Below are 13,683 nucleotides of genomic sequence, written 5' to 3' on the forward strand. Positions count from 1 at the left end.
GAGCTCTCATTAGAAAAACCACGTTTTCAGATCAGATTTCCTGTGGCCCAAAAACCTAACGCGGGTTTGACGGCTGCTTGGCAACTGCATCCCAAAAAAAAATCACTTTACAACAGGGATGATCTCCTCTCTCTCTCTCTCTCTCTCTCTCTCTCTCTCTCTCTCTCTCTCTCTCTCCCTCTCTCTCTCTCTGTATGTGTGTGAGACTCCACACTGAGCAGGGAGCTGCCGCCATCTTGTGGTGAAGGTTAGTTCCTACAACAAGAAAGCAATGTGTCAGTTTTTGTGGAGCTGAGCTATTTTAGGTTAATTTAAGGAACTGAGACAACAATTTAAAATCCTCCAGCAAATTTGAGCTATATTCATTCTACAGAAGAGTATGAGGGCCAGATGAAAAAAAGAAATGAAAAAAAGAAAACAGCAGGAATTCTGAAAGAAGAAAAAGTGAGAATTCTGAGATCAAAGAAAAAAGTGAAATTCTGAGATTAAAGTCAGAATTCTGAGAACAATGAAAAAGTCAGAATTCTGAGGAAAAAAACCGAATTCTGCGATTGAAGGAAAAAAGTCAGAATTCTGAGATTGAAGAAAAATCAGAATTCTAAGATTAAAGAAAGAATCAATTCTGAGATTAAAGAACAATCTAAATTCTGAGATTAAAGAAAAAGTCAGAATTCTAAAATGAATGAAAAAAAATCAGAAATTTGAGATAAAAAAAAGTCAGAATTCTGAGATTAAAGTCATTTTTTTTTCTTTTGAGCGCTTGTTCACCCTACTCCTCTTCCCTATCATTCAACACAGACACAATGGCTTGAAAATAAAACACGGAATTGTTTTTTGTTCATGTGACCAGCTCCTCCTGACCAGATTGTTATTCATTACTGTTCTACACCTTCAGTCTTACTTCAGTCCAACACATTAACACACATCTTTTAAAGTCAGAGCCAATGGATCTTGTATATTCTGTTTATTCAGTTAAATATAATGAAACATCAAATAATGTTTGACTGTTTGACTTATCACAGAGTGGTATTATGTCAAAGTTGAGTGAGGAGGCTGATTTGTTGATCTGTTTTTAAAACATAACAAGTAGAAATGATCGCCCACCAGATCGCACTCCAGCTACCCACTGCAGACAGAGGTGCAGAGGGCACCTCTAGGTGGCGGTGTCGCTCCAAAAGTGACAGAGAGTCAGAGGAAAAGACGAATGAAGCTGCAGCAACAAAGTCACGACTGCAGAAATGTGAAGTTTCCATTTCAGTTTGAATTCTTGGTTATTTGAGGTTTTTCTATTTCTATTATATTTATTTAAATGAAACACAGACTCAGTAGTTATTGTTTAGTTCTAATGTGGTTGTGATGAGTTTATGTTTTAAAACTTCATTTATTAATTTGTGTACTTTTTCTTGACACAAACAAATAATTTATCTTTTTTTTTTTCATACGCGTGTTTTCACGTTGTTTGCCTTTAGCCTTTCATGCCAGGTCGTAATGTTATTTATTCACACGCGATTAAAGAATAAGTAAAAACAAAAAACAAGCAAACTTTTAAACCCAGTGTCAGAAAATGTATTTTATAATGTTAAAAATATCTTATTTAAAAAAAAAAAAAAAAAAAAAAGATTATTTCCATTTCTTCGTGTTGTTTCATCCTGCAGGTGTAAAGTGGGCGGGGCTAACTCATCAGCACAACAGGAAACAGCTGAACTCAATTCACCTTGAGCTCAATATAAAGGAGCTGTCATCACAGTGCTGTTTTTTTGTTTTTTTCACTGTGTGTTTGTTGTGTATGTAGTTCAAGCTTTTTGGGGACATTGGGTTTTGTTGTTGACCTCAAGTTAAGATTTTAAGTTTTAGAAAGATACTTTATGTGAGGAAATGTCTAGTGAAAGTTTGTTGGTTGTTTAAAGTTGTAAGAATGTGTCATTTCACCCCCACATGTGGTAACTGTACATACATTCAGCTTCAATACTACATTAAAATACTTTAAACAGACAACACAAGACTCAAAGTAAACAAATCTGAACTGTAGTTCAGTTAAAAAAGACCAAAACTGTAAGTTAACCTCCAACATTTAGCAAAGGAAATGTCTAAAAATGTCAATATTTAACAGAGGAGTCTGGACAGAGTCTGTGCTCCGGTCATCGCAGGAAGTACTGAACGATTCTGTGAACATATCTTTTTAATCCACTGATTCTAATGATTCAGTTACACCCAAAACAACTGCTTTACTCGCTTGTCACCAGCAAAGTCACGGCAGTTTCATGCAGCCGTGCAGTGATGACTCCGCCCACGTTGAGGAGGAGCTATATTGTAATGGAAAACCAACCAAACCACGTAGAGGCGAGGCGAGCTGGGACCATGTAGTGGAAACCCAGCATTATTCCCCTGGAAGGGCCAAAACTGAAAGTTGATAGTGGGGACGTGGGCCAGATGGAACCCTTTGGTGGGCTAACTTTGGCCCCTGGGCCCCACTTTGGGCAACACTGGTTGATATACAGTAACACTAAACGTAAAGACAGCACTTCAGACATACTGGCCCTTTACTGAAGCTGTCAACACATCTATTATTTTTAAAGGTGCATTATGTAATAAATCTAAAGCAACTGGCCATAAAATCCTCCTAATATGTCACAGAGACTCAGGAATAATGTTCATATAAATAACTGAACTCACCAACAACAACAGTACAGGCAAAATATTTACATAAAAAAAAATATTTTGCAGACTGCAAATCATGTTTATGTTTTGAAATCATGTTTTGGCATGTGGCGCCACCTACTGCCGAGCAACCACGGGTTTCCAGATACATCAGAAAACCAAACCTAAAAGACCTCGGTATTTTGAATTTGAATGTAGTGACCGTTTTTGGCCACATTCTTACATACGGCACCTTTAAATGTTCCATTTTTATATTGAAATATCAGCTGAATCATTAACATACATTTTTTTTTTTGTTTAATTAATTTCTCTCTATTGAAGACAAATAATCATATTTTAAATATTTTGTACTTTGTTTGTCTTTAAATACAAGTCTGGTGGACCAAAAGATACAATTGGGTGGGCTAACTTTGGCCCCCGGGCCCCACTTTGAGCAAACCCTGGATTATATCAACAGCACTGGCTGCAGTGGCTCGTGATATTATTGTTAATTTTCATTTTTAACAATTATATATTCAGTAGCATGAAAAGTAGCAGAAAAGAGAAGACCATAAATAGTGATGATATAGTTCATTTTAACATATTTCATTTTTATCATATATGAAACTATTTTTTTTTTAAAAAACAACGTTTTTCTTTAAATTTAAATCAAGAGGACCAAAAGAAACATTTTTGGTGGGCCAATTTTGGGCCCCGGCCCCACTTTGGACAGCCTTGCTCTCCTATCAGCTGAATGAGGTGGAACCTGACCACGCCCTCTCCCTGACTTCCCTGTGTGTTTATTGGCTGCTGGGATGATCTCGCTCCTGGATGTGGCGACTATCAAAGGCTTTAAACTATTAAAACTCCGCAAACTCCTTCATCCTGCGTTGCCTGACACTTGTTGCGCCGTCGCTGCCGCCGCTGTCCGCTCCACCTGTATGCGCACCGCCACCTGAACCGCTTCAGCGCTTCCTTCAGGGATTTCTCGCGTGGAGTGATGAACTCCATCGACCCTCAGTCCCATCACCAGCACCCGCACCACACCTCCCCGACGGTCGGCTCTCTCCCACCCAAAGGCGCACAGGACGCCCCGGACATGGCCGCAGTTTACTGCGACAACTTCAGCAGCATGTACCACCAGCAGAGCCTCCAGGGCGCACAGAGACCCGCGGGCTACGGCCTCGGCGACTACGCGTCCTCTCCGAACCCGTACCTGCAGTGGCTCAACGGGCCAACGGGCGTCAACTCCTCCGCGTCTTACCTGCACGGGAACAACCCGGCGTCCTTCATCCCGCCCTCCTACGGCTCCCAGCGGCAGTTCATCACCAACTCGCCCGGGTTCGGGGGCCCGGACCTGGGCTGGTTGTCCATCGCGAGTCAGGAGGAGCTGCTGAAGCTGGTGCGTCCTCCTTACTCGTACTCGGCGCTCATCGCCATGGCCATCCAAAACGCGCACGAGAAGAAGCTGACCCTGAGTCAGATTTACCAGTACGTGGCTGATAATTTCCCCTTTTATAAGAAGAGCAAAGCCGGCTGGCAGAACTCCATCCGCCACAATCTGTCCCTGAACGACTGCTTCAAGAAAGTCCCCCGGGACGAGGACGATCCAGGTACCGTGAACGCACCAGCGTCAGGAAATGGAATGTGTTGAAGATTTTGTTTCCTTAAAATTATTTAATTATTATTATTAATAATAATTATGTGATTATATGAAATTAGTTTTTATGGTGCCTAATTATAGACGTGTTTAAATATGTAATTTAATGATTTGTAAATAAAGAGGTTCTATAGGTAAACATAATATACTTATACAGTGTTTGAATGCTTAATAGTCCACTATAAATAACTATTAATATATTGAAATGCATTTTCGTGCAAAATATCAAATCTTTTGCACTTCCATTTAAACAGGATGATGTTTTTAATTCTAACCTATTTGTAACTTACACTTACACTACAAATAAATGTGTTTTTTTAAATGTATTAATAGTCCTTTAAAACGTTTTAAACGAGATTATGTATATTTAAAAAAACAACATTTTCAATATATAATATAAGTTTGAAAGTATGGGACAGAAAGACATGATGCATTTATTTGACACACTAAAGACTGAAAACAATAATACAAATCTGTGCATCTCCTCTTTAATTCCAGGAAAGGGAAACTACTGGACGTTGGACCCAAACTGTGAAAAGATGTTCGACAACGGGAATTTCCGCAGGAAAAGGAAAAGACGTTCAGATCAGAGCGGCGTCGGAGGAGGAGGAGGAGGAGGAGGAGGAGGAGGAGCCGTGGCGTCATCGTCGGGCCCCGCCAAAGTTGACCTGAAGTCCTCGGAGAGTCCTCAGCTCCTGGGGCCGTCCTCGCCGGACATGGAGACAACGATGAGCGAGAACCACAAGAGCTCGCCGCCGCCATCGTCGTCGCCGCCGGCACTGGCGTCCTCGACGCCTTGCTTCAACAACTTTTACAGCAGCATGTCGTCGCTGAGCTCGGGGGGTCCCGGCCGGCAGGGGGGCCCCCTGGGACTGGTGAACGAGCTGTCGAACAGGAACATTACGGCCCTGAGCTCATACCACCCCAACCATGGCGGCCAGGACGCGGTGGCGTCCGAGCACAACGAGGGTTTGCATTTCAACCGCGGAGTTTACTACAACACGTTCGGCGGCGGGCAGAGCGGACAGTTCAATGGCCACTTCTACAACAGCTTCAGTGTCAACAGCCTGATTTATCCAAGGGAAGGGACTGAGCTATAGGAGACACTTTTATCGCCAAGGCGACCGCTCTCCTCTTGTACCCTGTGAACCTTCCCCAACCTCAGCACTGTACCTGCATTTCAGCAGAGAGGTCAAGGGCGGCGAGGTAGTGGCTCCACTGATGCTTTCAGATTTGAAAAAACAAATCTGAGAATATTTAAGTTTTTTTTGTTTTTTTTTTAATGCTTGTTTTAAAGCTGCAATGCGTAACTTTTTGTTGCCGTTTGGTATCGAGCTAATACTTAGCATCAGTAATGGTCAGACACTGGTAAAATATCCTTGGATTTGATTTGGGGAACCTTTTGTGATACATGTGAAGCGTTCTGGTTTTGAAATGGCTGGTTACTGTTGTTCTTCTAATAATAATTCCCAGCAGGCTGTGCAACGCTGCCGTACACAGGAAAACGTGATATTCCTACGTATAAAGTTGATAAAGAGATGCTAAAACTGCCTCAACGGCAACGCGATGATTCTTCTCTATATCGGACACTCAAAAGTTGGGATATCAGTATCAGTATTGGCAAGAAAAAGTGGCATCAAGCCTTGACTCGTCGCTTATTTGTTTGCTAACTAAGGGAGCGTTTGTGTGTATACAGCTGCAGGACACGGGTGGGCGGTGACAAGAAGCGTTGATCCCGACCTGAAAAATATTGAGCAGTAGAAATGACCGTGGATGCTTCTTTGTGTTGTGACATAAAAAGTGCAGCGTGGGAATGTCACGAGATCTAAAAATAGCAATAATTACCAAAATATTGCGATATCTCAATGGTTATGCACTGATGCTTTAAAGTGATGTGTCGATACCCCGTATAATAGTTTTGTGTTGTAGCTAAGCCGCCGACCACTAGTTGGCACAAGACTTTCACTCAGTCGGTCACAAGAAAATTGTAAATTGTTTTTGTTTTTTATGTAGTGTTATGAGTTTTTTCTTCAAATGTACTATTTTGGGCGACGAGGGTACAATACATCGCCATATATCGCATCATCACCAATTTCTTGCCAATTCTAAAATTTGCAACACTAAAAGGCTTCAACGACATCGGACAATGGTTTAAATCTGACATTTGTTTACATGTTAAAGTTACGCACTGCAGCTTTAAGTTTGCCGAGCACTGAAACTGTGGAAACAGCAGCCAAAATGTCAAAAAAAAATGAATAAGCACTTATCTTTTTTTTCAGTTTTCTATGTCTATTCTGTAAAAGCTCGCCTTTTTTCCTTTTTATACTTAAAAGAACTGTTTCTCTTCTATTTAAAGTGTTTTTCTTTGGTCGTCTCAACAGAGAGCCTTATTTTTCATTACCACTCTGTCACGTTTGAGATGTAAATGTACAGTTTATATATATATATATATATATTTTTGTTTACCGCTGATGCCAAATCATGCCTTTATTTCTGGCCTTAGACCTTCTTTCTTTTTCTTTTTTTTACTCACAAGAATCAACGCAGATCTGCCAAAGTTGCCTTTTGTCAGCGACCGCCATTACCTCAATCACATGAGACGAACATGTCCTGCTAAAACAAAAACTAGACAATAAATATAATAATAATATAAAGGGCTCACCTGTTTTTTGTGTTTGTTTGTTTCCAAATATCAGCAATAAGTGAGTTAACATCCAAAAAAAACAAAAAACAGACCAGATCTTATTTTTATATCCTCTACGTTGACTGAAACCACAGCACTAAGGCTCGTGTAAATACTTTTGTAAATATAAAAAATAGTTTGTGATTATTTATGCTATTTATGCTAATAGGCCTTTATTAGGTTTGTTTGTTTTCTACCGTTGTGTCTCATTAAAGCAGAAGTGACACAAAAACATGTGCCGAAAACAGTATCGCTGAAGCCCAGGTGTCATAAATACAGTACATATACATATATATGTGTGTATATATATAAGAACAAAATCATTTTGCTGTGTCATGGTTTCTCTCAGGATTCAATGTGACAATCATTGAATGGCTTTTTGTATCCTTTTTTTTTTTTTTTTTAATCTTTATAAAGTACAATACAGCTTCCAGGCAGTTTCAACTGTGATTATAAATAAATATCATGTGACTCACTTGTATTGTCATTAGCGTAATTTTACGTGTCGTTACAACGCGAGTGCAAACTGACTCATGTTAATCTCATGTTTCTACTTCCATAAAAAAAAAAAAAAAAAAACACGGTTTCACTGAGGTCAGGGCAGACGCTTTAATTAAGAAGATCTTTGTTTTTACAGGAACGACTTGGGGACATAGAATTTATGAGTTCATGTGGTTTGAACATATCGTTTCAGCGTTCATTTAGGAGATTTTAAGCTGTGATTCACAGAGTGTACAAACGCTCTTTCTCTCTCTCTCTTTCTCTCCAAATCAAAAATAAATCCACTCATTTATTCACTCTCTCCTCCGAACCCCGTCAGATCCCGAGATTAGCGTCAAAGAATCACGTTACACCCAGGAGGCAACGGTGCTTCTTTAAACAAACAACATAAATAGTCATTAGGAGGAGTTTGTTTAATTTTGTTCTCTTTTTGCCCGGAAAGTGGGAACGTTGCCCAGATCCCGTGCTCGACCCCTAAAAAACTGCCTCGTGTGGTGCCAGTAATTCCCCAATTTAAATCAGAGCAGGTCAAAAGAAGCCAGTGCAGCGACTGTAATGAATATAAATAAGTGTACACTGCAGTTTTATTATATTTCACAGTTAAAGTGATTTCAAACGATTCAAATACAAATATAAGTGGCAAACTTTACACGGACAGTAATGAAAAAGGTATTAAGTTTAATATTAACCATATCATATTGAGGCAATATTAAATTGATATATTCAAATAAATGACACAATTCATGAATGAAGAAGTGATTGGTTCAGTGCAAAATTTCACACTTTAATCTGCAGCAAATCACACAATTCACATGTATGGATTACATTTAATTCAGTATTGATTATTTAGAATTATAAGAAGATAAAATCAAACTGTTATTTTATACTGATGTTGTAAATGTTGAAAATGTATTGATGTTACAGATCGTTTTTGTGCCTTTCATTCTGATGCTTCTTTTTTGTTTAAAAATGTACTATAAAAGTAATACTCTCCCCCAATTTAAAACATATCTTTATGAGGAAAGAAAACACTTTCGTTGTGAGTTCATGCTTTTATGTCACACCTTCATTCCTACGAGAGATCGGAACGGAGCGACGCCTCGGCAGAGAAGAGAAAGTTCAAGTTTGGAGTGAAGCCAAGCTCCCTGCAAAGACACGGCAGCTGACAGACGTCTTGATTCAGAAAACAGTGAGCGCTATTGTCCTCCGTCCTTCACGCCAATCCTCATGTATCAATTAGGGACTCTCTGAAGATCTCCCCCTCGGGCCGACGGGGGTTTAAGCAGCTCTTTTGTCTCCGTTCTCCGCCAGTGTTTGGCCCAAATTAAGAGGAGGCCATTTTCCCTTTGTTCCTGCGAAGGAACGACGCATCAAGCAATTCCCTCTGCAAATATTTACCACCCATCGTGCAGATTAGTGACAATGATTTGACCATTTAATTCCGTCTTCACTGTTTATGATTCACACCGGGTATGTGTGCAAGGTACTTAAGTGTTTTGCCGTGAAACTGATATGATGGTGCTTTTCCCATCGTCTCGCGGTGAATTTAAAAGTGAATGCTTCTGGGAATGACTGTGAACTCCACTTTGTTCCCGCCTTGCATGACTTTTATTTACCCGTGGATCTAAATGTCGTTAGAGGATTGACGCAAACATAATTGCCGTAATATGAAGACGTCAGTGAAACACGGTTTAACGTTTGATACCTGATACGACTGGAGCCATTGTTCAATTAATCACGTTATTACCTGCAAGTTTAAGGTACATTACGGAAGAATTTTAATATGTTAAGTCATAAATTGATATGGATGTGTCATCAGAGATTAAGGAAACACGTTAAAGTGAAATACTGGCTTCATGATACAGCCACTTTATTCACAATTGACTTCACATTGACTCAAACACAGCTGACTGCAGTTATGGCTAAAATACCAGAGAAAGCCTCAGTTCTACTCTCAAAAACGTCTTGACTCAAGAAGAACAACAAGGGTTTGCATTGGAGATGGTTGAGCTCAGCACTCCCCTCCCCCCCAGACTGTGTATGTTAGATTAGGTACAAGTGCACAGCCTTGTTTGCATGAATCGGAAACGTTGGCAACCAAAAAAGTTGCCCCTTTAACACTGAACATATTGTATCACTCTTGTGTGCTTCTTCATTGGTGCAGAGCATTCTCTGTAACACCTTGTCTGATGACCCTGAGGTCAGACCTTGTTGTTTGCATCACACGTACCCGCACTTCCAAAACCTTTCAATTCTGGCAGGCTGCTCTGGTGCCGTCCGGTCAGTGAAGACCCCTCCTACCACAAAAGTGTGAACTTCTCTGTTCATGGGGATCCAATGATCCTGCAAAGACATTTGAAAAGCGCCATTGTTGGTTTCAGCTGGCAAACAGTTTGATCACGGGACCACGGGTGCTGCTTCATCGGGTGACCGTAGCTACTGTAAGTTCATGTCCTAAATGACCCTATAGGACTCCCCCAACCCAGATTGTTCCCCAGATAATGGACGTGGAAGAGGTGACGCCTCACTAATGAGAGACAGCTCAGCGCACAGAAAGCAACTGTTCTGTCGTAGCAGCAAGTTTCACGTCGAGGGCTGGGGATCAACCTCAACAAAGATCTCTGACTGTGATGTTAAATAAGGACAGCGATGATGACGTGTCAGGTGGATCACTCATGCTGGGACTGTGTGTCCTCAAGTGATACCGACAGCGTACACTAATTTACAAAGGTAATTTAAAAGAGTTCTGTGATACCGTGTTTTGATGGGACTGTTTTGTCTGGAAAAAAAACAATTCTGCAGAAAAATGTTGGATTATTTCGCTTTCACTCAAACTCAAGTATTTGAGTTGTTATATCTATCGCATTAGCCAATAGGCTAGCATTAAATGGGCATGTTTTAAGGCCTGTACATACTCTGTTAGAACAGAGAAATGTGTTCTCTTTCCCACTGCAGCCCTCATTTGGAAGTTCTTGCAGCTTGTTCTTGACGCATTGTCTCGGCAGAACTTTTATCTTGTGTGGTGTCTAACAACTATTGTGTGATTGTCCAGAAATGTGGAGTGGTCATGGGTAATGTGGAAATGTTGTCATTCATTATGAGGACTTCCAAGGATTTCTGCACTCGACTTTCTGGTGAAGTATGTTGTGGTCAGTACTAACTTTGTTCTTGTTCTTACCACCTCGAGAAAACCTTCTAACGGAGCATGTACGAGTGTCTCAAGTCAAACACAAATGATCCAGTCATTGCATCTGCTGTGAATTCACTATAATATGTTGTGTATAAACATAAGAAATGAACAGAGTAGAGTGTGGTGGTTGGGGGTGAGCGTAGGAAAGCATTTTGATGGGTAGTGTCCAGGAACGAGGTTGCAGTTGTGGGTCGTGGGGAGGGTTGATGGTGGAGGGAGCTCCTGAGTATGATTTGATCCTGGAAGGCTCAATTAAGTGGTTTGTTTACCCCTCGTGTGGAGCTGGTGAATTGGAGCCAGGTCAGCTCCGGGTTGAGGTGTTGTTCATTATTTTTCCGCCTGTCGGATCCCATGAGTGGCCACTGGAGATGGTGGCTGCTCGGCGGCCTAGGAGCAAAGGTTCCTGCCGGTGGGGTACTTCAAGCACACTCAAAGCCTCTCTCTCCTTGCCGGGGGGATTATGATCAACAAAGCATGTCCCACACCTGCACCGGCCGGCACAATGGAAACTCCGCGGGCCAATGGAGACGCAGGGAGAGAGCAGTTATTAGAGGCCCCCGCCAATGAAATGGATTACATTAACCCCTTCTGTTGTTCCTGCTGCAGGAGCTTAAACATTGAACTGACAGACTCCACATCCCATTGAGAAAAATCCTGGTAACACTTTGTTACAATAGCTTTATTCCAGTTTATCTAGCAGTACGACATGTTGTGTCTCCACTCGTGGACTGTGTGACAACGCGATGAAGAGGTGTGATGCTGAGCTGAAACTCTGAGTGGCTGGTTTTAACAGATCCTAACACTGTTGACCGTAAACGTTCATGAGAAGAAAACTGAGTTCGCTTTTGTCCAGATGTTTCAAATTCTTCTCAAATCACATTTACCATTTCATCTAACAAGGAAATCACACATTTCTTTAAAGTTCACTCAGTATGTGCAGGTGGAGTTTGTTATGTTTGTATAAGGATCTTGAAGTGGAGCAACTTCCAGAGGACGTACACAACAGCTCATTAAAAAAGTTCTGTGTATGTTTTTGTATGTATTGTTTGTTCAATAACAATAATAATTTATGTAAAGCAAAACAAACCTATCATTGTTGCTGTGAATATTGTTGCTATCGTTCACAGCAACATTGATGCTATGGTTCAGCTAGCATTGTTGCTGTGAACATAGTTGCTGTGGTTCAGCTAGCATCGTAGCTATTGTTCAGCTAGCATTGTTGATGTGAACATTGTTGCTATTCTGAAGCTAGAATTGTTGCTATGGTTGAGCTAGCATTATTGCTATAGTTCAGCTAGCATTGTTGCTATGGTTCAGCTAGCATTGTTGCTGTGAACATTGTTGCTATGGTTCATCTAGCATTGTTGCTGCGAACATAGTTGCTGTGGTCCAGCTAGCATCGTAGCTATCGTTCAGCTAGCATTGTCGATGTAAACATTGTTGCTATGCTTCAGCTAGAATTGTTGCTATGGTTGAGCTAGCATTATTGCTATAGTTCAGCTAGCATTGTTGCAATGGTTCGGCTAGCATTGTTGCTGTGAAAATTGTTGATATGGTTAAGCTAGCATTGTTGCTGTGAACATTGTCGCTATGGTTCAGCAAGCATTATTGTTGTGAGGCAACAATGCTCGCCACTCTTCCCCCGTGTGGCCCAACTATGATTTGTTCTGGTTTTAAAAACACCAAGACGGCAGTGGACAAACACATCTCGAGGCTTCAACATGGCGGTTCACAATAAATCAATGAGTGAAGGACAGTTTGGAACCGTGGCAGCATGGATCCAACGAGTCAAATACGATTTGAAAAGTCTCAGTCGATCATTCATTGCATCATCTCCCATCATGTCAAATGACATTTTAACACATATAAGACAGGAACCACAAACGTTCAAATTCAAAAGTGATCTATTGCACATCAAAGACATTGAACAATGTAACTGTTTATCCTGTCGCCTTGTAACTGATCGTCAGCCAACACACATCAGAATCAGCTCAGAGCAGGAGATTACAGTTACTGGATCCATCATCGTGTTGCGATAATTAATCAGAGCAGCGCATGTTCCAAAGCTACAAAAAAAGAGCTGAAACGTTAAACAGGTTGGTGTTAAAAGACAAACTAATGGCTGCTTACCCTAAATTGTTGTTAGGTTAAGCATGCATTGATTAATTAAATTATATACATATTGAATATACACCACGTTGAGTAATTATGGCAGAATATTAGTGCCACGCCAGCATAAACAAAAATAGATTGATATCACATTATAATACATGACACTGTTATGTTGGGTTTTGCAAGGTATTTAAAGCCAAGAAGCATTTATGACAACCATGTTTTTTTTTTGACCAGTAACATTCACCTCTGCAACTTGTTTTGTGTGTGTCATTGACTTCATTGTAACTGACATTTCTTTGCATTTAAGAGTCGCGTACCACAGCTTTAAAAGTCCTCTTGACCGGTGTGTGCGCCATATTCTCCATATCCTGTTTCTTTAACTGTTGTCCACAAGTAAACAGTGTTGTTTACTTGCAGTTACAAGTTATGTTTGTGGTTTGTTTCCTGATTTGTTTTTGGAAAAACAGAGCGCATGGGATACGCAAATATTTTCAGCAGTGATGGAGTGGGGGTCAGGTCGCGGGAAAGCGGTCTTGGGTGAATTAGACTGAAGATTAGAGGAATGTCCATCGCTGCCCTCGTCCTCACCCTCTCACCGACACACACACACACACACACACACTCTCTGCTTTAATTGGGCCTGTTCTCCTGGCACTTCTCCAGATCACACTGTCACTTTATCCTGCGTAATAAGCTATTAGCCCCGGCCAGACCGAGGTGCACCGCCACCCCGCGCTAATCGACATGGACGTGGTCATTGTGTGGGACGGGGGACTCTGAGGACAACACAGGCCGTCTATTGTTGCTGCCTGGACCTCAGAGGCTGGGACGCGTCCACACTGCGGCTCACAGAGGGGCAAGGAGGGGATGAGCGAGAGAGAGAGAGAGACGAGGTGA

The 13,683-nt window shown here is 41.2% G+C and overlaps 1 protein-coding gene across 1 annotated transcript; it reads left to right on the forward strand.

Annotated features, from left to right (window-relative positions):
* Positions 1-3,637: 3,637 nt before the first annotated feature.
* Positions 3,638-5,397, forward strand: foxi2 (forkhead box I2; the record flags this gene model as incomplete). The annotated part of the gene is made up of 2 exons (XM_083902678.1): positions 3,638-4,250; positions 4,796-5,397. The coding sequence occupies 2 exons, from the start codon at positions 3,638-3,640 to the stop codon at positions 5,395-5,397; spliced, it is 1,215 nt and encodes a 404-aa protein (XP_083758804.1).
* Between the last annotated feature and the right edge of the window lie 8,286 nt (positions 5,398-13,683).

Source organism: Microchirus variegatus, assembly GCF_963457635.1.
Source record: "Microchirus variegatus genome assembly, chromosome: 2".
NCBI classification, from domain to species: domain Eukaryota; kingdom Metazoa; phylum Chordata; class Actinopteri; order Pleuronectiformes; family Soleidae; genus Microchirus; species Microchirus variegatus.